At 43.9% G+C, this 23,311-nt stretch overlaps 1 protein-coding gene across 3 annotated transcripts; it reads right to left on the bottom strand.

The window, feature by feature from the left end:
* Positions 1-240: 240 nt before the first annotated feature.
* Positions 241-22,199, bottom strand: LOC105384102 (synaptic vesicle glycoprotein 2B-like). Of its 3 annotated transcripts, XM_048621602.1 has the most exons (12): positions 21,952-22,199; positions 21,804-21,872; positions 20,902-21,002; positions 16,051-16,212; positions 15,420-15,582; positions 14,944-15,065; positions 13,956-14,194; positions 13,429-13,586; positions 11,490-11,598; positions 10,290-10,576; positions 2,513-2,640; positions 241-1,258 (listed from the first exon to the last, which is right to left on the bottom strand). In XM_048621602.1, the coding sequence occupies exons 2-12, from the start codon at positions 21,863-21,865 to the stop codon at positions 1,185-1,187; spliced, it is 1,605 nt and encodes a 534-aa protein (XP_048477559.1). In that variant the 5' UTR covers positions 21,866-21,872; positions 21,952-22,199; the 3' UTR covers positions 241-1,184. The 3 variants fall into 3 exon arrangements, with proteins under 3 accessions (XP_048477559.1, XP_048477557.1, XP_048477558.1); XM_048621600.1 differs by lacking the exons at positions 241-1,258; positions 2,513-2,640; positions 21,804-21,872; positions 21,952-22,199 and adding an exon at positions 21,319-21,471 and having other exon boundaries at positions 10,205-10,576; XM_048621601.1 differs by lacking the exons at positions 241-1,258; positions 2,513-2,640; positions 21,804-21,872; positions 21,952-22,199 and adding an exon at positions 21,271-21,381 and having other exon boundaries at positions 10,205-10,576.
* Between the last annotated feature and the right edge of the window lie 1,112 nt (positions 22,200-23,311).

Genomic DNA, 23,311 nt, shown 5'->3' with positions numbered 1-23,311 from the left:
GACATAACCTCTCACAAGGAATGCCACAACTCTGTCCTACGCTTGAAAAAAGAGGGGTTTTATAACTTTAACGTTACGTATCTGTTTTTCTTTGTATCTGTGGGTGAATATGTCTGTGGTAGCGTAGTTGTTTTATTTATAATGTAGTGTTGGGTAAGTCCACCATGATTATTGTTTGCAGAAGTAAAAAACCTACAGATAGTGGGAACGTACGTACGTGCGGTAATTAAAACATCTTTATCAGATATAACAAAATTTATATAAAAATATAATCTCATTTATACAGTATACAAGCTCGTAATTGTCATGTGTAAAAATAACTTAATATCTTGATTGACACTCTTCCCAACTAAAATACGTTGTTTTAACTACGACTATAAATACAAATAAAGTACTTTATTTGTTACTTTTATCTTAATCATTTACATTTCGTTAAACTTAAATAAATCCTTAGTTATTTACTTTACAATCCGTAGTAATATGTAGCAGTCAGTATGTGAACAATATGAAGGTATTATCGTGAAAATCCGTTTGACCCGAATTCAAAACAATATTATAAATCAATCAATGCAAAATTAGGGTTTTCTTATCCCTAAGGAATGAATTTAAACAGACATAATTTATCGATTGTATGTATACTTTGCTAAGTACATAATATTATAATTGAATGTAGACACCTTATTCTTACTCACATAGTTTATATGTATTTAACACGATTTTTCACAAAGTTACAGTCAATAAATCATACCATAGTGTCGTCGCGTCGCTTAAAGACGACGTGAAATAACAACATCACACATCCCCATTTACAAATAGCTACATTATTATAATTATAATTAATTATGTTTATTATTATTACTAAGTACTCAGGTCAGGTAGGCATTAAGCTGGCTACTGACGAATGTTACGAGAATATATTGTACCTAACATGTTACATAGCAAACATTCAGGCTAAACGTTGTCTGGCAGAGATCGCTTTAAGTGATAAGACCGCCTTTTATAATTAAGTTTTCACTTGTTAATTTTATTAATCTTTTTGCGGTACAAATAAAGAATACTCTATTCATCTATCTATCTAAAGAACCGCTAGTTTCGAATCGCCCACACGAATGTTCGCCGCGTAACATGTTACGTTACACCTCGTAACGTCAGCACCCAGCTGTACAGGTACAGGTGCTTGAATATCAGCTGTTTCTGCTGTCGGTGTCGTCTGTGGTGGAGGCCTCCTTGGGAAGCAGGAGGCTCAGTGCGGCGCACACTGCGAATACAAGATTGCACTTATTACACTCAACAAAGAGGCTCTTTTCACATAAATCTCTCTACTACTAATGCTGCTATTTTGCTTGAAATTAATTCATTTGATGAAAATCGTCATTCTTTTTAGTCGTCACGCGGATAAAGAAGATCCCTGGGGGTCATTATAGTTTACGTAAAGCTTGGTTTGGGAGTGCTCTACTTCAATAACTACGGTTCCCTCGTTGCATTAAAAATACCGAATGCATGACATCTCTCGTGCGTTGGTTATTTTAAACTAGAGTAACGTTACGTACATAATTATATTATTCATAATTCATAAGCAGATTAGTGAAGATGATTGATTTAATTTCATCTATAATTTCTGTGAAAGATTGCATTGATAAAGATGTTCGTGTTTATTGTAAGTACTTACCTACTTAGGTAGGTAATTATTTTATCTGCTGACGAATTCAACATCAACATATCGTCATAATTGGAACCGATTGCTATTATTATCCAGGTATGTAATTATCGTTATTTACAGAATTTTCCTTCTACGGAGGTGTTTTTATGCATATTATGGCATCAGGAACTTTCCTAGTATTATCTTTACAGCAGTTGATAGAACAGAAATGTGATGCCTTATCTTCAAGTTGTTAAGGACATTTTCCTTAATTCCATCCGATCAAAGCGATTGTCGCACTAAATAAGAGGGTATACAATATATTTTTCATAATCTATTTCTTTCACTTTCTGTCCGTATATTGTCTAAAGTTGCTTGGTGAAAGTGCGCTAAGTTGCAAACGATTTGGTAAATAAACATATTCTTTTAATTGAATAAATAGAGAATTGACGACCGAATGGCGTAATGGTTAGAGTCCTGACTACTGAGCCGATGGTCCCGGGTTCGATTCCCGGCTGGGGCAGATATTTGTTTAAACACAGATATTTGTTCTCGGGTCTTGGATGTGCCCGTAAAATGGCAATAGGCCCGCCCCCTATTACATTGGGACTAACATAACATATAACACTCTGGCGAAAAGTGGGTGCAGCAATGCACCTCTGCCTAGCCCGCAAGGGAGTACATTAGTACAAGGCGTGAGTGCGTGTGTGTGTGTAAATAGAGAAAATTGTAGGTCATACCGAATTTTGAATCATACCGAATTTTGAAAAAAGGATGAGAGTATAAATTTTATTAAATTAATAAATAAATAATAATTCCTTATCACGGACTTCCCAAAAACTCCTCATAAAATTACAAAAACAATAAACTCACGGAACAGGAGCGCAGAGAAGCCGTAGAAGGTAGCACTGCAGGCGACGGCCAACGACACTCCCGCCACGTTGGCGCCCACCACGGAGCCCACGCGCCCGAACATCAGCAACGTGCCCACCGCTGTGCCCCTGGTAGATCGAATAAGGTCTTAGGGGTTATTCATAATGATAATTGATAATAAACTAGATTTTTAAAAATAAATACTCCGAGGGGTAATATAAAGGAGTCTCCCCGAGTGACTTTTTATGCGTCAGGCGCACCCTGGGCAGTCAGCGATTGATAATCCTGGTGATTATCCTCTCACCCCGGTGACAACCCCTAGTTCAGCCCGTGTTTGTCACCGACCGCCGGCTTCCAAGATGCTTCCAACATTCGATAGCTGAGGTTAGGTCAGTTTTTACTTTTTCCCACAAGTGACAACATCTTATGACCATGTTTGTTTATTGTTTTTGAATGTTGATATTCAATTATTAAGTGCTATGTGCAATATTAATTAAATATTGTTGATTGATGTGGAGTTAAACTTCCTGTCAAGCATAATTACTTCATTAAAATAATCTTTCTCTTTATAAAGTGAGCAGTAAAGTTTATGGCCCGACTTATTTGAAGTCACAGAAAGCAACAACATTGGTACAGTGGGTTTAATCACTATATTGTGAAGTTGGAGATTCCCAGAGATAACAATATTAAATTATCACCTGTTGTGATTAACTAAAACAACAGAGTTATAAATGTTATAATTATAATTAATAAACTTATCACTATGTGATATTTCTTCCGACGCTCATAGAAACGTTGTTTACTGTATCAAGTATTTTTTTGGTAACATTTAGTAAAATAGAATAAAATTAAGGATGAAGTATGAATAGAAATGATTCAATTTTATTTGCATTTTATATTGTTACTGTGATATAAATTACTTATATTGATTTTGATGACCTAATCTATTATATTTTATTAAACCAGTATATTTACTTATTTTGGGTCCTTGACATTCTAATATACTTATATCTACCTACCCACACATACTAGTTAGTTCAAGTTTAGGTAAGTTCATAACACATCATGTTAAAAATATACCTCTACCGACTACAAAATAACATACGGTACATCATCTTTTGGTTTATTTAGCTTCAGTTATCATCAGGCGACGCATCACGTGCAGCATTTTCTTAGGCGCGACGATGTATAAGAATGCGAAAGTAAATTTCACTACCGTATACAGAGCGTGGGACACCCCTTCCATTCCACATAATATGCTTCGCATATAGTAGGTATATAGAGCGTGGCTCATGCCACGCCTCGGGCTGCAAGTTGCGTGAATGCGTGTACACCTCTAGAAAACACGCACAGTCCAATGACACACTTAAAACGCATCTAACTGCTGCGTTCAGGTATCCATACGTAGCGTGATGCGGAGCAGCGGCAGCGTAAAACGCGCATTAAATTCCGAACCCTTCGCCTCAAGCTAGTAGGGAACCCTCACCAGCAAGGACTTCAGGGAACCATCACACTATAGAAGCGTGAGCACCCTTCCTCGTATGCTGCGCATATAGTAGTTACATAGAGCGTGGGACACCCTTCCTCATATGCTTCGCATATAGTACATAGAGCGTGGGACAGCCCTCACCTCAAGCTAGTAGGGAACAGGTGCACAGCGTACGCCGTGAGCGGGCCGACCCCCAGCGCGGTGACCTGCAGCGCGGACATGGCGACCCCGGCCACCATCCTCTGCCGCAGCGCCCCGGACAGCAGGCTCGCTACTCCACACACCACGTAGGTGAACACCAGCAGGGACTGAGGGGAACCATCACACTATAGAGCGTGGGACACCCGCCACTCATATGTGCAGCATATAGTACATAGAGCGTGGGACACCCTTCCTCATATGCTTCGCATATAGTACATAGAGCGTGGGACAGCCCTCACCTCAAGCTAGTAGGGAACAGGTGCACAGCGTACGCCGTGAGCGGGCCGACCCCCAGCGCGGTGACCTGCAGCGCGGACATGGCGACCCCGGCCACCATCCTCTGCCGCAGCGCCCCGGACAGCAGGCTCGCTACTCCACACACCACGTAGGTGAACACCAGCAGGGACTGAGGGGAACCATCACACTATAGAGCGTGGGACACCCGCCACTCATATGTGCAGCATATAGTACATAGAGCGTGGGACACCCTTCCTCATATGCTTCGCATATAGTACATAGAGCGTGGGACAGCCCTCACCTCAAGCTAGTAGGGAACAGGTGCACAGCGTACGCCGTGAGCGGGCCGACCCCCAGCGCGGTGACCTGCAGCGCGGACATGGCGACCCCGGCCACCATCCTCTGCCGCAGCGCCCCGGACAGCAGGCTCGCTACTCCACACACCACGTAGGTGAACACCAGCAGGGACTGAGGGGAACCATCACACTATAGAGCGTGGGACACCCGCCACTCATATGTGCAGCATATAGTACATAGAGCGTGGGACACCCGCCACTCATATGTGCAGCATATAGTACATAGAGCGTGGGACACCCTTCCTCATATGCTTCGCATATAGTACATAGAGCGTGGGACACCCTTCCTCATATGCTTCGCATATAGTACATAGAGCGTGGGACACCCTTCCTCATATGCTTCGCATATAGTACATAGAGCGTGGGACAGCCCTCACCTCAAGCTAGTAGGGAACAGGTGCACAGCGTACGCCGTGAGCGGGCCGACCCCCAGCGCGGTGACCTGCAGCGCGGACATGGCGACCCCGGCCACCATCCTCTGCCGCAGCGCCCCGGACAGCAGGCTCGCTACTCCACACACCACGTAGGTGAACACCAGCAGGGACTGAGGGGAACCATCACACTATAGATAGAGCGTGGGACACCCGCCACTCATATGTGCAGCATATAGTACATAGAGCGTGGGACACCCTTCCTCATATGCTTCGCATATAGTACATAGAGCGTGGGACAGCCCTCACCTCAAGCTAGTAGGGAACAGGTGCACAGCGTACGCCGTGAGCGGGCCGACCCCCAGCGCGGTGACCTGCAGCGCGGACATGGCGACCCCGGCCACCATCCTCTGCCGCAGCGCCCCGGACAGCAGGCTCGCTACTCCACACACCACGTAGGTGAACACCAGCAGGGACTGAGGGGAACCATCACACTATAGAGCGTGGGACACCCGCCACTCATATGTGCAGCATATAGTACATAGAGCGTGGGACACCCTTCCTCATATGCTTCGCATATAGTACATAGAGCGTGGGGCACCCTTCCTCATATGCTTCGCATATAGTACATAGAGCGTGGGACAGCCCTCACCTCAAGCTAGTAGGGAACAGGTGCACAGCGTACGCCGTGAGCGGGCCGACCCCCAGCGCGGTGACCTGCAGCGCGGACATGGCGACCCCGGCCACCATCCTCTGCCGCAGCGCCCCGGACAGCAGGCTCGCTACTCCACACACCACGTAGGTGAACACCAGCAGGGACTGAGGGGAACCATCACACTATAGATAGAGCGTGGGACACCCGCCACTCATATGTGCAGCATATAGTACATAGAGCGTGGGACACCCTTCCTCATATGCTTCGCATATAGTACATAGAGCGTGGGACAGCCCTCACCTCAAGCTAGTAGGGAACAGGTGCACAGCGTACGCCGTGAGCGGGCCGACCCCCAGCGCGGTGACCTGCAGCGCGGACATGGCGACCCCGGCCACCATCCTCTGCCGCAGCGCCCCGGACAGCAGGCTCGCTACTCCACACACCACGTAGGTGAACACCAGCAGGGACTGAGGGGAACCATCACACTATAGATAGAGCGTGGGACACCCGCCACTCATATGTGCAGCATATAGTACATAGAGCGTGGGACACCCTTCCTCATATGCTTCGCATATAGTACATAGAGCGTGGGACAGCCCTCACCTCAAGCTAGTAGGGAACAGGTGCACAGCGTACGCCGTGAGCGGGCCGACCCCCAGCGCGGTGACCTGCAGCGCGGACATGGCGACCCCGGCCACCATCCTCTGCCGCAGCGCCCCGGACAGCAGGCTCGCTACTCCACACACCACGTAGGTGAACACCAGCAGGGACTGAGGGGAACCATCACACTATAGAGCGTGGGACACCCGCCACTCATATGTGCAGCATATAGTACATAGAGCGTGGGACACCCATCCTCATATGCTTCGCATATAGTACATAGAGCGTGGGACAGCCCTCACCTCAAGCTAGTAGGGAACAGGTGCACAGCGTACGCCGTGAGCGGGCCGACCCCCAGCGCGGTGACCTGCAGCGCGGACATGGCGACCCCGGCCACCATCCTCTGCCGCAGCGCCCCGGACAGCAGGCTCGCTACTCCACACACCACGTAGGTGAACACCAGCAGGGACTGAGGGGAACCATCACACTATAGAGCGTGGGACACCCGCCACTCATATGTGCAGCATATAGTACATAGAGCGTGGGACACCCTTCCTCATATGCTTCGCATATAGTACATAGAGCGTGGGACACCCTTCCTCATTTGCTTCGCATATAGTACATAGAGCGTGGGACACCCTTCCTCATATGCTTCGCATATAGTACATAGAGCGTGGGACAGCCCTCACCTCAAGCTAGTAGGGAACAGGTGCACAGCTTACGCCGTGAGCGGGCCGACCCCCAGCGCGGTGACCTGCAGCGCGGACATGGCGACCCCGGCCACCATCCTCTGCCGCAGCGCCCCGGACAGCAGGCTCGCTACTCCACACACCACGTAGGTGAACACCAGCAGGGACTGAGGGGAACCATCACACTATAGAGCGTGGGACACCCGCCACTCATATGTGCAGCATATAGTACATAGAGCGTGGGACACCCTTCCTCATATGCTTCGCATATAGTACATAGAGCGTGGGACACCCTTCCTCATATGCTTCGCATATAGTACATAGAGCGTGGGACACCCTTCCTCATATGCTTCGCATATAGTACATAGAGCGTGGGACACCCTTCCTCATATGCTTCGCATATAGTACATAGAGCGTGGGACACCCTTCCTCATTTGCTTCGCATATAGTACATAGAGCGTGGGACACCCTTCCTCATATGCTTCGCATATAGTACATAGAGCGTGGGACAGCCCTCACCTCAAGCTAGTAGGGAACAGGTGCACAGCTTACGCCGTGAGCGGGCCGACCCCCAGCGCGGTGACCTGCAGCGCGGACATGGCGACCCCGGCCACCATCCTCTGCCGCAGCGCCCCGGACAGCAGGCTCGCTACTCCACACACCACGTAGGTGAACACCAGCAGGGACTGAGGGGAACCATCACACTATAGAGCGTGGGACACCCGCCACTCATATGTGCAGCATATAGTACATAGAGCGTGGGACACCCTTCCTCATATGCTTCGCATATAGTACATAGAGCGTGGGACACCCTTCCTCATATGCTTCGCATATAGTACATAGAGCGTGGGACACCCTTCCTCATATGCTTCTCATATAGTACATAGAGCGTGGGACAGCCCTCACCTCAAGCTAGTAGGGAACAGGTGCACAGCGTACGCCGTGAGCGGGCCGACCCCCAGCGCGGTGACCTGCAGCGCGGACATGGCGACCCCGGCCACCATCCTCTGCCGCAGCGCCCCGGACAGCAGGCTCGCTACTCCACACACCACGTAGGTGAACACCAGGAGGGACTGAGGGGAACCATCACACTATAGAGCGTGGGACACCCTTCCTCATATGCTTCGCATATAGTACATAGAGCGTGGGACACCCTTCCTCATATGCTTCGCATATAGTACATAGAGCGTGGGACACCCTTCCTCATATGCTTCGCATATAGTACATAGAGCGTGGGACAGCCCTCACCTCAAGCTAGTAGGGAACAGGTGCACAGCGTACGCCGTGAGCGGGCCGACCCCCAGCGCGGTGACCTGCAGCGCGGACATGGCGACCCCGGCCACCATCCTCTGCCGCAGCGCCCCGGACAGCAGGCTCGCTACTCCACACACCACGTAGGTGAACACCAGCAGGGACTGAGGGGAACCATCACACTATAGATAGAGCGTGGGACACCCGCCACTCATATGTGCAGCATATAGTACATAGAGCGTGGGGCACCCTTCCTCATATGCTTCGCATATAGTACATAGAGCGTGGGACAGCCCTCACCTCAAGCTAGTAGGGAACAGGTGCACAGCGTACGCCGTGAGCGGGCCGACCCCCAGCGCGGTGACCTGCAGCGCGGACATGGCGACCCCGGCCACCATCCTCTGCCGCAGCGCCCCGGACAGCAGGCTCGCTACTCCACACACCACGTAGGTGAACACCAGCAGGGACTGAGGGGAACCATCACACTATAGAGCGTGGGACACCCGCCACTCATATGTGCAGCATATAGTACATAGAGCGTGGGACAGCCCTCACCTCAAGCTAGTAGGGAACAGGTGCACAGCGTTCGCCGTGAGCGGGCCGACCCCCAGCGCGGTGACCTGCAGCACGGACATGGCGACCCCGGCCACCATCCTCTGCCGCAGCGCCCCGGACAGCAGGCTCGCTACTCCACACACCACGTAGGTGAACACCAGCAGGGACTGAGGGGAACCATCACACTATAGAGCGTGGGACACCCGCCACTCATATGCTTCGCATATAGTACATAGAGCGTGGGACAGCCCTCACCTCAAGCTAGTAGGGAACAGGTGCACAGCGTACGCCGTGAGCGGGCCGACCCCCAGCGCGGTGACCTGCAGCGCGGACATGGCGACCCCGGCCACCATCCTCTGCCGCAGCGCCCCGGACAGCAGGCTCGCTACTCCACACACCACGTAGGTGAACACCAGCAGGGACTGAGGGGAACCATCACACTATAGAGCGTGGGACACCCGCCACTCATATGTGCAGCATATAGTACATAGAGCGTGGGACACCCGCCACTCATATGTGCAGCATATAGTACATAGAGCGTGGGACACCCTTCCTCATATGCTTCGCATATAGTACATAGAGCGTGGGACAGCCCTCACCTCAAGCTAGTAGGGAACAGGTGCACAGCTTACGCCGTGAGCGGGCCGACCCCCAGCGCGGTGACCTGCAGCGCGGACATGGCGACCCCGGCCACCATCCTCTGCCGCAGCGCCCCGGACAGCAGGCTCGCTACTCCACACACCACGTAGGTGAACACCAGCAGGGACTGAGGGGAACCATCACACTATAGAGCGTGGGACACCCGCCACTCATATGTGCAGCATATAGTACATAGAGCGTGGGACACCCTTCCTCATATGCTTCGCATATAGTACATAGAGCGTGGGACACCCTTCCTCATATGCTTCGCATATAGTACATAGAGCGTGGGACACCCTTCCTCATATGCCTCGCATATAGTACATAGAGCGTGGGAAACCCTTCCTCATATGCTTCGCATATAGTACATAGAGCGTGGGACACCCTTCCTCATATGCTTCGCATATAGTACATAGAGCGTGGGACAGCCCTCACCTCAAGCTAGTAGGGAACAGGTGCACAGCGTACGCCGTGAGCGGGCCGACCTCCAGCGCGGTGACCTGCAGCGCGGACATGGCGACCCCGGCCACCATCCTCTGCCGCAGCGCCCCGGACAGCAGGCTCGCTACTCCACACACCACGTAGGTGAACACCAGCAGGGACTGAGGGGAACCATCACACTATAGAGCGTGGGACACCCGCCACTCATATGCTTCGCATATAGTACATAGAGCGTGGGACACCCTTCCTCATATGCTTCGCATATAGTACATAGAGCGTGGGACAGCCCTCACCTCAAGCTAGTAGGGAACAGGTGCACAGCGTACGCCGTGAGCGGGCCGACCCCCAGCGCGGTGACCTGCAGCGCGGACATGGCGACCCCGGCCACCATCCTCTGCCGCAGCGCCCCGGACAGCAGGCTCGCTACTCCACACACCACGTAGGTGAACACCAGGAGACTCTTCTTAGACAGAGGGCTGAGGATGACCCCGAACACCACCAGGCCGTAGACGAAGGTGGTGATGCTCATGATGGAGAAGGTGTCGGTTGAGATGTCGTCGGTGCAGGTGGCGTTTGAGGTCTGGAAGAAAGGCTGGTGTTAGTTTGATGTAACTAGGTAATTAGTTTTATCAGTGACGTTCAGTGCCAATTTTGCCATAGTGGGTTAGAGAATAACCAGAATGGCTAGCTGGGATTGTTGCTTGACTTTTGACACATCAGTCAAGAATTTAATATGGAGATGACGTATAATATATCAACCTTTCCCTGGTTATGATCTAACCGAATTTGGATAAATTGGAGCTCAAGCTGTTAGGTCACCAGATCACCCGACACACATTGATCAATGCAGACATGTATTAATAACCTATGGGGAATTTTGGGAAATGTGCTGTTCCATAAACACTTTTTAAAGACTTACTTGGTGTTAAGTAAGTACCTAGTTAGTATTACCTAACGCACAAAGATATCAGCTGTGGTCGTATAAAAGGATTAGACGCACTGGCCATCCAGGTTAGCAATAAAACAATTAAATTAATAAAGATTATGCGAAAGACACGATTGATGTTGAATCGGGGACGGTGATTATTTCACGATTAAGATAATCCTAATTAAAAGACCCAGTGTGTCAATAGGTTTATAGAAATCATTTGGTGAGTAGCAAATTATCCAGCCACTTGGGTATTATTATTATTATGTAACATGTGTAATATTACCTATTACGAGTACGTTACAAGCACCTATGATAAAGGAAGTGGCAGGAGAGATATGCAGTTTATTGCATAGGTGAAAAATGACCATACTAATAAAACCTACTCCTAACCGAGACACCAAAACAAAAACGTTTAGGTTCCAAAATTATTTAACACGCCTCTCTCATTTCTACAATATATATCATGATTTGATGACGCTTTATCCATTTTGGTGGAGATTTAGAATATATTGGAGGTAGCATTTCTGCAATGCTCCACCTTTCCTCCCTCGGGTCTACTCACCTGGTTCTGCAGCTGGTTCATGAGGATGCAGATGGTGCCATCCTGCGCCCCGCTATCCGCCATCACCTTGTTGATGGTGTCCGTGGAGAAGATCCAGAGGCCGTTCAGTCTGGGGAAGTGAAGTATGGGTGTTACAAATATGCAGTTAAAGGAACTACCGAACCCGTTTAGAAAGTTTCGTGATACATATATTTTTTATCGTGACCTAAAGGGGTAGCGCGGGGCGCGCGTCTTGACGTGGCATAAGTTTTCCATCGCATTCGTTCTCGAACCCGCGAGATGTGAGTGGGTGCGACGCAAATTTTTTACACGTCATGGCGCGCGCTTCTTGCCCCCGATGCCAATGCTAGGCCTTCTGATCCTCAACAACTTAAGTCATTCATCATATCAGGCACTTCGTATTCCGTCAACCAGAACACAGTCTAACATCAGTACCTCGATCACCAGTGTTGTCGACCTAAATCGATACGAATTCGACAGAAAGGTCACTGGAATTTGTATGATTTTTATTAGTTTCTGTAACATTACCGACAGGTGCGCTGATCAAGATGTCATACAAATTGCTATCGAATTACGTTAGCGACTTGAGTTGACAGGACTAGTGAATCTTGTGATAGGCTTACAGAGAAGCAAGATAAAGGAACGATAATATCAATATGGTAAACTAACACATGATATTCGGCCCTATTAGGTTTGTTGCTCTTTCCCACTCCCATTACGTGACGTCCACCATTTTAATATGTTTATTGTTATAGGGGTAAGTAGGGTAACGTAACGTACCTTGGGACGCTTGTACCTCGGGACATTGATTGTATTTTAAAAACCGGCTAAATGAACACATTAAAATTCTACCCTAGGCATAGTATTTTACTCGCTTGGCAAAACTAGTGAGTCTCGTGATCATACCAGCATCTAGTGTGTGGTGAAGACAGTATGAAGTTTTTTGGAGTCAAAAGTAGCTTTTGTATAGTTTTTTGTGTTGCTTTATCTCATTGAGGCATGCTCAAAATAAAGACATGGATGTCACGTATAACTTTTCAGTTATTTAATTTTATGACATGGCAATTATCTGAAAGATTCCTATTAATTAAAAATAAAGATATTTAAATTTTGGTTAAATATTGCTTTTTTGTACCTTGGGACACGATTAAATTTGTACCTCGGGACACTGTTTCCTATGGCTTTGTACTATGGAAAATGCAAACATCTAAATAACGCCTTATATCTCTGTTCTTATTAGTGCCAGAGTGAAACTAGACAGAAGAGAGATGCAGTAAATAAATAAGAACAGAGATATAAGGCGTTATTTAGAAGTTTGCATTTTCCATAGTACAAAGCTACAGGAAACAGTGTCCCAAGGTACAAACGTGTAACGTACCTTGGGTCAAAACAAGCATTTTTACTTTTATCTTAATTTAATATAATCTGGCCACACTAAAGCTTAAGCACAAATACTAGTGATAATAGATTATATATCCTACTGAATAAAGAAAATTTCACATTAATATCTTAGTTGTACGCTGCGATAGCTTCATTCAAAGTTGGGGTAGTCGAAAATGTCCCTAGGTACGTTACGTTACCCTACCTGCGTTCATTAATATTTTAAGCAACTCATCATTCATCATCAATTAAAATAAATTAATCGCAATAATGGAATATGGATGAATGGATAGATAATCAAAGTAATTTTTGAATCATGTTTTGTACGGTAGTGATGGAAAATACGCAGTTCAGCATATACCTAATGTAGTCAGTATTTTATTTCAACAGATACAAACTTAAATATAACATTTATGTAGGTATGAATGAAAAGATACAGATCACTGATATTCTATTTAGAACAACACATGAAAACCCTTCTCTGGAAAGAGACCCGTGTCCGAGCAGTAAGGGTGTGATGGGTTGAGATGATGAGTAACATAAGAAGCTAGGTACTCACAAACAAAACACCCCAAACATGAGGAAGCCAGTAAGAGCCATCCACTTGAGATGCGGGGGTCTCAGCAGGTCCAGAGCCGAGGACTGTCGCGGCTGAGCCAGCGCCAGCTCCGAGCCGGCTTCTGAGGGAATGTCCTCGCGCACCTTGAGGGATGCCACCTGCAGACAGAGGGGTTATACAGGGTGTTGTGGTAGTAAATGGGGTGATTTTGGGCCTCTTGAAAATATGGGTAAGGAAATTATTTGCATGTTTTCTCATGATTCGAATTATTCCTCCATCGCAAAGGACTTATTGGCTGGGATTCGAATTCCCATCTCTGTCGGGAGAAGAGGGCGCTTATCCGAATGAGATATCACCGCGGAGCGTTCCTAAATATTACCTGCTTCGGGCTATTTCACCCCTTTGAAAGAAACTTTCCATTATAGGTAACAAAGACATATTAAAAATTAGCATGCGCTTAAAAGCTGGACTATCATACCTATAGGATCGTAAGGATAAAATACATAAAACAACAATTCCAAAATTACCGGAAAGCTCTCCCTCGGGTATCCAGTATTAGTCTCATAGATGCTCCTCAGCACTTCTAACGCCTCATCAGCTCGCCCCCTGGTCAGCAGGAACTTGGGGCTTTCCTTGGCGAATACCAGGAGCACAGACGACAGAAGCAGTGGCAGCGAGTAGACGATCGTGAGCAGACGCCACGGCCTGAAGGTTATTGACCCGAGGGGTACCCGGTAGTTGAAGGGCAGGATTGCCCACGCTATCACTGGGGATGGAATAGGGTGACGTGTTATTGTGAATGTTGAGAAAATTACATAGGTACGTCATACATTTTTAAAGCTGTGTAGGACTGGATGGTGATGATGATGCACTGATCTCCAGAAGTTAAAGATACTTATTTGGTTTATAAAGAAACAGTTCTAATGTAATGTAATGACATGCATCTAAAGTAAAATTATATACTAATCTTTTTTTCTACTTCCATGCCTAATACCTAATACCTAATCTTCGGTCTAGTTAGTAGTAGTAGTCGGTATAGTACCTACCTAATTTACGGTTTTAGCAAAGTATCAATTTACCTCATAAACACACAGCTTTCAACTGATAGCGTATCCTAAACTATAAATATCGATGTACATAATTAAGTTGTGCAATACAAAAACATTATCAGATACACATTAATGATTAGATGAAAGATAGATAAATTAATTCATGGTGTAAATGGCTTAATTAATGCTTACCTACATAACTACATACATCAACGACATCTTATAGCACATATCGCTTATTTTATTTGGTAATTACTTTATAGCCGAACCTCCACTGCCGGCTAAATTAAGTTAGTTCGCATCGCATAGTTGAGCCAGTTTTTCATACAGTATGTGCGTCCACCGCAAACTATGCACTATGTATGAAAAACTAGCTCAACTATACGAACTAACTTAGTTTAGCCAGCAGTGGACGTTCGGTTTATAGCTCATAACAATCTCTACCAGCCAACCTTCCATTTAATACCTGGACTGAGCGTGGACATCATCATGAGCATAGCACTCAGAACCAGCACAGCGAGGTCGCGGCGCCGGCGCGGCACCAGCTCGCCTCCGTACGCGAAGGAAAGAGACGACGGGCAGGACAGACTGCGGGAGTGAGGGAGATAGGGGTAGTTAGTGATGAGATGCTGGTGAGCTATGTGATCTTGGTACTAAAGTTGGCGATGTTTTGGCATACTACCCTCCATGTTGGTTTCTGAACGTAAAATTGAGAGACGTTAGTTTTATGTAAGAAGTTTATGGATAAAGCCAAGTACCTATGAAGGTGAATAGGTGGATAACTTCTCATGCTCTACTGTCAAGACATTACAACCACATCTGTAGGTTGAAAGTAAAGTAAGGTCAAGTATAATGTTTGATCACTAGAATATGTAATCACTTTTAATCTACCTCGAATATCAGTATAAACTTTCACAGTATTCGTAAGATGTCAATACATACAACAGCGAAGCAGCAAACTTGAACACAGCATAGCACGGCAGGTTGGGCATGAAAGCAGCCAGCGCGCCCAGGGTGCCCGCGGCGGCGGTGGACGCCAGCATCACGGGCCGCCGCCCCCGCGAGTCTGCTAGGCGACCCCACACTGTCGCTGTTAGGATTATACCTGGGGGGGAGATGAATTGTTTGTAAATATGTCCCGCTGTATACAGGGTGTTGCAAAAAGGTAAGTATACTAAGCCGAACTCTACTTGTGCAGCATGTGTTGTATCTAAGCCCGAAAATGTAGTATAGGTTTAATTTTTTTAATATATGAGCCGAGACAGCCGAGTTATACTTACGTAAGGTGTATTCGCTCGTAAATAAGGGTATCAGGGGTAGTAGGCCTGTGTTTAGTACGATTTCGAGTGCGAAATGACACGAACGTTGAACGTTATTTCGATTTTCGCGTTACCGAGTAGGCCTCCAGTGCCATACGACGCAAAACCTTCCCCATAAGTAACGGAAAGCTACATAGGCCATTAAGGTAGCTGTCAGGCTGACATTCAAATCCTGGCAGTTTCCTTATAGCCTCCGCAGCTTTACCAGACTTTAAAGAAGGCCTCCATGAAAAGCGATTCAAATTCAATCTCACCAATATTAGGCAGTCCAATAAGCGCCCCCTTCAGCGCGTCAGGTATGTCCAGGTCGCACTGCGCCGCCGGCAGCACGAAGGCCGAGCCGATGATCTCGAGCAGAGCTGAGCTGAGGACTAGCACCATGAGCAGACAGTGCCACAGCTGGTAGCGGCCGGCACCTGGAATGTGAGGGGGAAGGAGGTTAGGTCATTTAACTGTCTGCACGGTGACGTCACGTGTAGCTGCACAGTAGACGAGCAAGTATTGAGCTATAAGTACATTGGCATGACAATAGATGAACGATTTAACTGGACGCTACACATTGACGACAAGTACTGGGCAAGTTTCGCATACTTCTGTACACCTCGAAGTATACTATATTCTTTACTAGCTGTCCCCGTGCGCTTCGCTTCGCCTTAAAAAGTTTTCCCGTGGGAATTCCGGGATAAAAAGTAGCCTATGTTCTTTCCCAGGGTCTAGACCATATGTATACCAAATTTCATTTAAATCCGTTCAGTAGTTTTGGGGTGAAAGAGTAACAGACAGACAGACAGACAGACAGACAGACACAGTTACTTTCGCATTTATAATATTAGTTAGGATACTACCCGCTAGTTGAATCTATTGTAGGCTATGGTGTGGGTACCTACGGGTCAACATTTTTACTAATAACATAAAATCACTTCAAAAACAGTTCCTCAAGTCATTAAGAGATGATAAGACCCGGAAAGAATGTAAAAACAACTACGAATTGCTATTTAATGTTTGTAAAATTGTACCAATTGAAAAAAAATATTTGTTATGTCATGTACTTGAGGAGTATTGGCGTGATGACTATAAAAAACCACGCAAGTATAACTATCCAACTAGACAAGCTGTAATAGATAGCCTACTGGTGCCGAAAGTTAATAACTTCTATGGAAAACGGACCAAAGAGTACATTGTGCCAAAAATCTTTAACGAACTCCCCAGAGATCTAACACTAAAAGCTGATGTATCCAAAAAAGTTGTAAAAGAAAAATTAAAATCTTTTTTTGTTAATAATACCGTAAATATATGTAAACATTGAAAAGTACTTACCTAGTGGCATGTTACCTACATTAGAAATAAGTAATATAGTGTAAGTTAATTATACCTACTTAAGATTATGCATATTGTTATATACCTAGCGAGTCCTCTCCCGCTAAACTATATTGTAGTTTGGGAGATTTACTATCTAAAATTGATTGTGTATTTTTGGGAAATAATTAAATAAATTATAAAAAAAAAGTTAGTTATAAGCTGGGTGGTGAAATGTATAGTAGCTGATGGTGGATATTGATATCGATTCTGAAGGCGGAAATTTTAAATTTAGAGACGTCAAAACCTTAATTTCTTTGTTTAAAATTCGACTCTATGATTGTTTTCGTAAATGTCATTTTATGCTAGCAATTTTTTTAGTTTGACAGCGTTAAAATTAGAATTTCTGCCTTCAGAATCAACATCATTGTTTATGTATATGTGGAACGAGCATACCCGAAATATACAGGGTGTTGCAAAAACAAAATCATTCTCCATAGTAAAAATTCACGTGACCAACAAAGTTTCTATGTTTTTTTTCGAATATTTTGACATTCTGATTTCATTTTTGGGCTTACATATAGATAACATGCTGCACACGTAGGTTTCGGTATACCCCTTTAGCAACACATGTACAGTGTTGCGAAAATAGCCTTGTAAGCCTCAGCTCAGCTCTTAACTCTGAAATATTAAATCATACGCTTTGGAAAATTCATGAAAAAGACTTCCAAACCATCTTCCGTATTCCTTCTTTCAATCAATTGCTAATACAATTATGCCAGGCGTGACTACACAATTACACATATTAGAAAGTTTATGCTGATTCTAATAAGACAGGCGCTTCCCTTAGCTTAGGCACATCATCTTTTTATCTTTGTTGACTTGCTTAGGTCAAGAAATATTAGTTATGTACAGGTCTTCCTGGAATAATAGAGTGGCAGGTCATTAGCTATCGCATTAGGTACTTACATATGTAATATTTGCCCTATATTAATGTAATATTTGACTTGTCAAGTGTATCTCTATGTAGTAGTTAACTAGATAGTTAAGTAGTTTACCTATGATATCTAAGTACGGTTATTCATGATATACTTATTTAATATACTTTGGTTAGCATATTTGTCCAATATTGTAAATTCCCTTAGTTAGGTTGGGATATCGGTTTACAGATAAGTAACTATGTCTTATGTACCCAGTCAGCAAAATTTACACCATCGTAGGTAAAACATTATGTAAAACAATACGTGATACGCACGTGCTACGTGTATTATAAAAAATTGTATGTTTGATAACGTTGGTAAGTAATATTAATGAATACCAAGCAAGATGTAACATAAACTTTGTATTTTATTTGTTGCAAGTTATTTTAAATACTTGGGTAGGTACTTACTATTAATTTTCCTCTATTGCAGACAGGTTTATTTATTAATTTGTGTTCTACGTAGTTGTGTTTGAAATTTCTTATGCGCAAATCATGAGTACCTAGGTTAAACAAACAAACCTGATTTAGTAAAACTAGGCAAGCACTGGAGAGCCTGCCTACCTACTGTGAAATTTAAGGAACATGCATAGGTAGGATAACAACAGTTTTACGTGGGTTCCCCGGGTTCCACTCATCTAGCATAATTTGTATTGCCCAAAACTCGTTTCGCATAACTCGAAGGGTCTAAACTTTTTTGGCCGAATCATCACTTCGTCAAGACTTATGTGGCATAAGTCTCGTTTCGCCTAAAACTCTTATGGCACAATCTTAAAACACCTAAGTCTTGTTTGCTCAAATTAGTTTTCGTATAGGTATAATCTTGTTTCTCCTAATATTATCTTAATGAATAATATATTATGCAGTAAATGTATACATTGCGATATTTTTCTCTTAAATCATTGAAAATTCAAAATACCGAAAGTGAATGACCATTATAATTATATTACAAAAGCCATTAAACCCCATGGGATCGAAACCTAAAGATAGGTGCGACAACGAGCAAAGCGAGGAGGAGCGTGTTAGGTGCACAATGCACATGTTCGTCAAAAGCAAAGCGGAGCGCAGCGAATCGGAGCGAAGCGTTTCCCATATAGCGGAAACAATACAAGGCACCAATTTGCGCTATGTAGGAAAACGAATATGATTACTTTGTATAATATATGCCATATTATTAGGCTATTTAAGATTTGACCATACCATTATTATTAGGCTAAACAAGATTATGCGAAATAACTTTTTACTAAACGAGATTTATGCCATACGATTTTCGGCGAAACGAGACTTTGACCAAACGTTACTATGCAATACGAGATTAGGCAAATAAATCTTAGGCCAAACAAGGTAGAACCGGGTTCCCCTCATCTGGCCTAATCTTTATTGCCCTAAACTCGTTTCTTATAACTCGTGAGGTCTAAACTTTTTTGGTAGAATCATCACTTCACCAAGTCTTATGTAGCATAAGACTCGTTTCGTCTAAAACTCTTTTGGCACAAACTTGAAACACCTAAGTCTCGTTTGCTCTAATTGTTCGTATTGGTATAATCTTGTTTCTCCTAATATTATCTTTACAAATACTGTATTAAGTATGTTTTAAATGTACAAATTGTTGTATTTCTCTCCTACATCCCGAAAATCACGATATTAAATGATCAAAATATCGAAAGTGAATGACCATTATAATTATTACAAACGCCATTAAACCCCATGGGATCGAAATCTAAAGATAGGTGCGACGACGAGTAAAGCGAGGAGGAGCGTGTTAGGTGCACATTATCGTCAAAAGCAAAGCGGAGCGCAGCGAAGCGGAGCGGAGCGTTTCCCACATAGCGGCCACAATACAAGGCACCAGTTTGCGCTATGTAGGGAGACGCTCCATCAAAGTTAAAGCCAAACGAATATTATTACTTTATATAACCTATGCCATAGCATTATTAGGCTATTTAAGATTTGGCTATACCATTATTAGGCTAAACAAGATTATGCTAAATAACTTTTTACTAAAAGAGATTTATGCCATACGATTTTCGGCGAAACGAGACTTTGACCAAACGTTACTACGCAATATGAGATTAGGCAAATAAATCTTAGGCCAAAAAAGGTAGAACCGTTTATTTAGCCTGTTTTTAAAATAAAATCAATGTCCCGAGGTACAAGCGTCCCAAGGTACGTTACCTTACCCTATTTATTATTTTATTTCGCCTGTTCGACTACTGACCACGTCTTCTCAACGATAAAGGTGTATTAACCTCTCCATAGCAGAGGAATTCTTACTTAGAAATACAACAAAACAACAAGCTCTTCACTCAGAATGCGCCTTCTTAGTAGGTAATGTGGAATCACTGCCCCCTTAGCTAGCGTTTAGTTAGCGTGCAAACAACTGCGTACAGAGTGGTTAATTAAGTATAAGGAACGACACACACTTATTATATTATTTAGGTAGGTAATATACCTATTTATGTACTATTTCCATACAAATATTTAGGATGATTTTTCATATTCAAAACTAACAACAATTAATAGGCACGGCCGGTCGGTGAACGATTATTTAGTTCGATGCGGCCGGTAGATTTTCTATTGAAAATCGATTAGTGACAGTTTGTTAGCGACTTATTTTTGGACTGGGAAACATATAAAAGTAGGTACAATCATACAATCACAGACACTTAAGAAGAAAAAGAGGACTTGCGTGCTGGGAAATGATCCGAGTTTAGGAAGTGAGTTCAGCCCTTAGGGAAACGGTAAAAGTATATACAGAGAGTTCAGACCATAAAGCTGTTATAGAGGTTCAGGACCTAACTGCCCTACCAAAGAACAGAAGAAGACTCACCAGCGATATCAAGCGCCTCCTCCAGCTCCACGTCAACCCTGGGCTCCTGGTCCCCCGGAGCGCCCTTCACCACAAACATCGCCTTCTTCATGGCACCCTCTCTGCAACAACACACGCACTGTCACACCCACTCGCCAGGGAAACGACCAGCCACTGACAAGCACACACAGTACAAGCAAAATAATCACAAATAATAATCGTTAGCTAAAGATCCGTGCTTAATTATCATAACATATTTTTTTTCTTCATTATACCTATCCTAAAGTAGGTAAGTATTGTTAAATGCCTATTACAGAAAGTGTCTATTTTATGTTAAGTGCTGTTAAGTATTGTGCGTAGTACGTTGTAGTAATTTTCTTATTTACATACAACGTTTGGACACTTCGTAGTCACCGAGAAGGTTTTTGATTTCCGTACATTTTAACAAGATTCAACTGCGCGTACGCGCAAGCTTTCCTGCGGTACATTGCGCCGGCCTCGTAGATACTGGCCGCAGATACACAGGGATAGTTATTAATAAATAATGTAATTAAATCATTATACTGGTTATCGGTGGAGTTACGAGTAACTTACTAACAATGTTTGATGTCAAACGTAAACAACGCGTAATGAATACCTACAATCGTTTTAGATTGCTTAAAGTGCCGAAAGGAAACTTACGGAATCAGCTACCCTCGCTCGACATGGCTATACAGTCTTACACATAGAGACACGTCAAACATATAACACTCGATTTTTCACTACGTTGGAATGTAGGTAATATACTGTCGCTATTCACTCTGCCACTGTCATCACCGAAAAACACCACAAGTTATCGTATTATTGAGCCACTGTCCAGTAATTCAATTAGCTCTATATTTCAGCCCTACATTTTTAGGTCAAGGTAAATAATTAAAACTTACTCTTTCAGTTCCGTTTGCAAACAATATTTCTTCAGTTCTTCAGAGAGGTCCCCCGCACCCATCGTGTTTCTGACAAACCAAATACAGAACTATATTTAAAATACTTAATTACATCAAAATAATTTAGTTATAAATTTTCATGACTTACCTGAAGGTTTCAGTAAGATTAAATAACGATAAAGTAAAGTAAAGGTTATTTATGTAATAGACAGATACAAATCATGTGTTGCAATGTATAGATAATAGATAAAAAGTATTGTGAAATAATTGTGAAGGTTTCCTGAAAAAAAGCGGCCAAGATCAATAATATTCGACGCGTGTATGGTAAACTGGCCACTGAGTAATTAAAACCCCTTAGATAACACTTTACGGTAACTTAAGTCCTTTTAAAGTACCTATAGCATTATGGAAATTAAGAGTTGAAGCTGCCTTCGGTTAAATAAGAATAAAATATAAGTCTGAATCGAACGTCTAGATCCTAAACTACTCTAAACTCTGCCGCTACTCAGCGTTTATCTTAACAGATAATGTAAGTAATTCTGTATCACAAATCTGAAAAGTTAAATGACCGAAGACATCACCAGACGTATATTCTAAGCCTGTAATCTAGCAGACGACTGCGGGCTGATGATGATGATGAACATAAGTTCCAAAGCGCCAATCATCAAAAAGCCTGACTGAAACCTGAAAGAAATCTATGAAACAAATGGTTGGGTATATATTTTTTTATTTAAGTATATTCTGGTTAACTAAGTACATATTTTTTCCAAGAGTGTTTGTTACGTAACTGTAGAGATTAGGTTCCTAATTGTGTTGTTATGAGTACTTACCGTATTAGTGTAAGTAATTAGTAGTAGGAATAAGTAAGTAGGTAGGTACTAATTGGGTACGAACACTTTAAAACACACCTAACTCTCTCCCAATGGGAGACTCCCATAATGTTATAATATGAAACATATTGTATGATTGGTAGGGTGATAATTTAGGATCAAGAAAACAGTCTACAGTATCCGAAGTTCGACATAACAATCAGTAAAAGTTACTAATTGGTAGGAATCCGTAGGACAAAGGCATTTCAGTTATTTATGCCGAGTTTTTGGGATTTTTATCAAATAAATTAGGTTGTAGCTATTTACTCAAAAGAGGTGTCCTCAAACATCCACAAAGTGTAAAGTAGGCAATTAGATACACATGTAGAATTAAGTATACACGTCTAGAAATTCCAGAACTTACAGTAGACATATAGACAGAGGGTTTAATACCTTGTCCATATTGTTTGTAGAGTTGGTACACTTTCATTATCTCCACACTATCTCGCCCCCAGCAGTGAAGTAGAGCCTTAAGTAAATCAGCAAATCAAACAAGTATTATTTAAACCAACACACAATACGCGATAAGAGATCGTCAACTCCTTCTAAAAGTAGGATACTTACTACAAAACATTTAGGAATAAACCAAAGTGGATATATCTAACTGGATTTAAGGCCTAAAGTTATTGGAATAGAGGG

Source organism: Plutella xylostella, chromosome 6 (assembly GCF_932276165.1).
Source record: "Plutella xylostella chromosome 6, ilPluXylo3.1, whole genome shotgun sequence".
Taxonomy (NCBI): domain Eukaryota; kingdom Metazoa; phylum Arthropoda; class Insecta; order Lepidoptera; family Plutellidae; genus Plutella; species Plutella xylostella.
Note: the sequence above shows the minus strand (reverse complement) of the source record. Positions and strands in the feature narration are given on the sequence as shown.

Coding starts and splice junctions, on each gene's coding strand:
- LOC105384102 (XM_048621602.1), bottom strand. CDS start 21,865: ATGGGTGCGGGGGACCTCTCTGAAGAACTGAAGAAATATTGTTTGCAA. Junction 2,641..10,289: donor CTGTTCCCTACTAGCTTGAG/GTGAGGGCTGTC, acceptor TCGATCTACCAG/GGGCACAGCGGTGGGCACGT. Junction 1,259..2,512: donor CTTCTCTGCGCTCCTGTTCC/GTGAGTTTATTG, acceptor TTGTATTCGCAG/TGTGCGCCGCACTGAGCCTC.